Raw genomic sequence first — 4,783 nt, 5'->3', positions numbered from 1 at the left:
GGATTATACATCCCATAATTTCTCTAGTCAGACATCTGATGATGGGCATCTTCATTTTATATATTAGTCTCCATGAGAACCACAAATATAGGTGTTCTGTAGCTCATGTTAAACATTTAAAATTATCTCTTTAGATCATAATCATGTTCACTTTTCTTTTAGGAAAGAGAGACAGGGAAGGAAAGGAAGAAATTTCTGATTTTCTGTCTCCTTGTGTGTTTATGGTTTTCCTGTGGCCCCAGGGACTGAGAACATGGTTTCATCCATCCTATGCCTGCAGTCTGACCCACTGACTAACCACTCTTACCCTGACAAGTATATATGGATTTTATTTTATTTTATCTCTATTTTTTACTCAACCATTTTTTGTTTGTTTTGCTTTGTTTACATCTTCTTGTCTCTTCCCTGGTCCTCTTATATTTAGGTATCTTTAGTTCTGTTGTCATCATCATGTCTGTCTTTCTATCTTGATTGTTTGACTCTTTGACTGCAGGGTGGAAGGTGTTTTTGCAGAACTGTTATGCTATCTCTCTTGTCCCAAATCTACCTTATTTTTATTAATGTCTGTCACTTTATTTTTTTAGTGAAATAATTCCATGGCTAAATAATTCCTTATTTAGAGTAAAGCTTCTAGGAGGAAGGCCTTTGGCAGTACCTCCTAAGGTTATATGCTACTGGGCATCTAAAGCTTGGCTTGAAAGACTCTAGTAGAATTGTTGTGCATGACTTCCAATTATATAACTTAAAAGAATGTGAGGAGTTTCATTATCACCTGCTTCTTCTGCTCAAAATTCCTCCTAAAAGTTAAAGCATGTCATGATAAGAAAGACTGAAATAGAAACTCCCATGACCAGCAAAGAAGTAACTACAGAAGCCAGACTCCCACTTTCGGCACCCCATAAAGAATTTTGGTCCACACTCCCAGAGGAATAAAGACTAGGGGAGTTTCCTATAGAGGGGTTGGTACAAGGAACTCTGGTGGGTGGGAACTGTGTGGAATTGTACCACTCTTACCTTACAATCCTGTTAATCATTATTAAACCACTAGTTAAAAAATAAGAAGATTGGCATAGGGTGATGTAGACATGACAACTGGAATCCAGATGTATATAATGGAGTACTTCTATGTTTTAAATTATTTATTTTTGCCATTTATTTATTATTTATAATTTAGAAAGAGTTGGAAATGGCCTAGGAAGTGAAAAAAAAATATTGAAGCTTCCTTTAGTGTGGTGGGAGTCCGTCTAAATCCTGGGCTGTACATATGGCTAAGGAAAGCCTTGTCAAAGAGGGCTGCATCACCAGCCATAGTCAAAGACTAATTTTAAAGTCTGCAGACCTGCAAGGAGACCTGTATTAATGGTTGATTGCTGGCCTCGCAACCGAGGTAAGCCGTTGGCTTCCCTGTTGCCAATTCAAGGGACTGTGCAAAACAGAAGGGAACTCCAGGGGACAATTCAGGTATGAATAATTTGCTTTATTCAAAAAAAGACAAAGGACAAAGTAGATAAAGCAGAGTGGAACAAAGAACATTTTTCACATATGTCAGTAATCATGTGTTTTCAAAAGGTCAGTAGCCCTATGGTGGGAGTGCCAGGAATGATGAGAATTGATAGGGGTAGTGAAAAAGGCAGCATGATTATTCACCATGAGGCAAGGGTGCTAATTAACTAAAGGTATTAAGAAAACATGGTGGTTAAACCAGCAGAGTGAGATGAAGCAGAGAAGAACAGAATATTGATGTAAGATGTAATGATCAAAGAACGAGGAAATAATGTGTGTGGGGGTCTCATTGTTATGTTACTGACAAGGCAGGGTGATGTAGTATAGTTTGTATGTGATCAAAGATGGTGAACTTATCGTTAACTTTAAGTGAACTTTCAAGCAGGCAACCATTTGGTTTGTAGCAGGGGAATGGGTTAAGTGTTATAGGGTGCAGGCCTTTGTGAAGCCTGGGAGACTGACAAGGGGAAAGCTTTTCCCTCCAAACTCTATCCCTGAAAGGGAGAGGATGACAGGTGGGGTGTCTTTTCAGACCTCCATCTTTAGGATGGGTGAGTTCCCTTATGCTCGACCATGCTTTCACATTGCTCCACAGTTGGTTAAGCATCATCAAGCACCAGCTTTGAGGTAGAGGAAACCCAAACCTCTGCACAGGACCTCTGAGAATTTGAAACCCTTCTTGTCTCCTTTCTGATCCCCCCTTTCCTCCCTTCTCCTCCCCATCCCTCTCCTCTCACCTCTTCTCTCCCTCTACCTTCCCTAAACCTTCCTATCTCTTCTACTCCCCCTCCCCTCTCCTTTTGATCCTCCTCTTGCCCTTACCCCCCTTTTTCTATTCCCTCTCCTTCCTATTCCCTCCCTTTCTCTCTCCCCTGTTTTCTCCTCTCCTCCCCTCCCTCTCCTTTTTCTTTTCTGATCCTCCCCCTTCCTCTCCCATACCTTTCCATCCACTTGTTTCCCATTTATTATCTCCTTGACTTCAGGTCTCCAGACTGATTTTTTTCAGAGTGACAGAGAGGGAGAGGGATTGGGACACACACACACACACGCACACGCACACGCACAAGCACACGCACACACACACACACACACACACACACAGAGTGGGAGAGAGAGAGAGAGAGAGAGAGAGAGAGAGAGAATAGCATTTCAATGCAGATTGGGTCAAGCTCAAACCTGAGGTACTCACATGGAAAAGCAGTGCACTAACCTAGTGAGCTATTTGGCCCACCTGCATTTGAAATTTTCATGAGTCAAGTGTTGGAACCAGACACCTCAACTATTCTCTGTCCCAGGGACTGCTGAGTAAATTTACCTCTTTAAGCCCATCATACAAAGAACCACCAAGTGCCTGCTCAGTGTGATAAGAGCACTCAGTATAGAAGGGACTTGGTGACCTCAGTGGCATTAAATGACCTCAGACATTTAGAAACAGACAGGAACAGTGAGTTGATGAGCATTTCAGTTAGAGTACTCTATCAACTGAGCACAGATGTTGTGAAGTAAGACAGGCCATAGCTTCAGGAAGCAGACAAACTGGTCTTCCCTGCCTACTTAGGGCCACTCTTAATGAGGCTTCTGCCCTGATATCAGAAGGGTCAACATCCAATCCAGCCTCCATAAGGAGATAATTCAATAATAGACAATAATCTTCTCTGCAGAGAGTAATTACAGACAAATCAGAAAAAACAGTAAGGAGCGATCCTGACCAGGTTGCTTCATATAAACATCAAAACATTCCAGTTATTTTTCTTAATTATGGTGGGGAGGGGGACTAAAATACCAGAAGCTGATGAAGGGGAAATCAATCATCAAAGAAATTTCAGTCTCAAGAGTTTGTATTGGAGGCTTCAAAAACAATGTGTTTGTAGGAGAGGGTTAGGTAGTGATTTTATTGACTTCCTCAGGTGATTTTTTTTTTTAACCATGAATTCATATATTTTTATTTGAAATATTTTAGACACTGGATGTTATTAGTTTGGATATCACTAGTTTATTATAAAAGAGACATGGAAATTATTTACATGATGAAGGATTTCAACTTCAGTGGAATGAAGCAGCTTCATATGATGCCACTTGAACAGTGATTTCAGTCTACATACTTTCCAAGAATATCGCCATCTCGAAATAAGAAATAATCCTTGTCATCTAGAACCACTTTGGTGCCTCCATATTCTGGCAGAAGAACTTTATCTCCAACTTTCACACTAACTGGTTGAATCTCTCCAGTCTTTCCTTTGGAGCCGGATCCAACGGCCACCACAGTCGCCTGCAACACCTTCCCCTGCGACTTCTCTGGAAGCATGATGCCTCCCTTGGTCACAGTTTCGGCCGCGCTCCTCTCCACCAGGACCCGGTCGAAGAGGGGAAGGAACTTCCTGAACGCCTGGCCGGCCATGACTGCGACGCCGCGGCAAACTGCGCTCTCGAGCCAAGCCCAAAGGAGAGAGCTGCAGCCCGGGCCGGACACGTCTCCTCAGGTGATTTTATCAGCTTGTTGATAACGGGCACTAACAGCCACCAAAGCAACACATAGAACATGTCTCAAAAAGCATTTCTGAACTTGACTTTATCTCTTAAGAACTCAGAAAGAGAAAAAAGTTCCTATCACTAATATTCATTTTAAAAATTGTAAGGATTTTGATAGAGTGAAACATACAGATAGCTAAGGAGGGGGGATGGGAGAGAGAGAGAGGGAGAGAGAGAGAGAGTCTTGCAGCACTGGTTCACTGCTCCTGAAACTTCTTCCCTATAGGTAGAGACCAAGGGCTTGAACCTGGGTCATCACACATGGTAACATCTGTGTTCTACCAGATGCACCACAGCAAAGCACCCTACAAATATTCTTTAAAAAAGTGTATATATGGGGCTGGGTGGTGACGCACTAGGTTAAATGCATGTATTACAACGCACAAGGACCCGGCTTCCAGCCCATGGTCCCCATCTGCAGGGGGAAAGCTTTACAAGTGGTGAAGCAGGGCTGCAGGTGTCTCCCTCCCTCTCCCTCTCTATCACACCCTTCCTTCTTGATTTCTGGCTGTCTCTATCCAATAAATAAAGATAATAAAATATTTTTTAAAAGAAAAGTTAAAAAAGGAGAAAAAATTATATATATATATATATGTATATTCCAGGACTGTTATTTAATAACACATGTTGCATATATTATGTTGTATAATACTTTAGGCAATGAGTTAAGTGTCAGATTAACTTTCATGTGTTCTGCAATATGACTGTAAAAGTGATTACAACGTAACACATTTTATGAGTTAGGAAGTTC

General features: G+C 41.5%; 1 protein-coding gene across 1 annotated transcript; it reads right to left on the bottom strand.

Moving 5' to 3' along the window:
* Window positions 1-3,430: 3,430 nt before the first annotated feature.
* Window positions 3,431-3,952, bottom strand: LOC103126969 (10 kDa heat shock protein, mitochondrial). Its single transcript, XM_007537900.3, has one exon. The coding sequence runs from the start codon at window positions 3,899-3,901 to the stop codon at window positions 3,593-3,595; it is 309 nt and encodes a 102-aa protein (XP_007537962.1). The 5' UTR covers window positions 3,902-3,952; the 3' UTR covers window positions 3,431-3,592.
* Window positions 3,953-4,783: the final 831 nt, after the last annotated feature.

Source organism: Erinaceus europaeus, chromosome 3 (genome assembly GCF_950295315.1).
Source record: "Erinaceus europaeus chromosome 3, mEriEur2.1, whole genome shotgun sequence".
Taxonomy (NCBI): Eukaryota; Metazoa; Chordata; class Mammalia; order Eulipotyphla; family Erinaceidae; genus Erinaceus; species Erinaceus europaeus.
The sequence above is the reverse complement of the archived record's forward strand: the minus strand, read 5'-3'. Positions and strand labels throughout refer to the sequence as shown.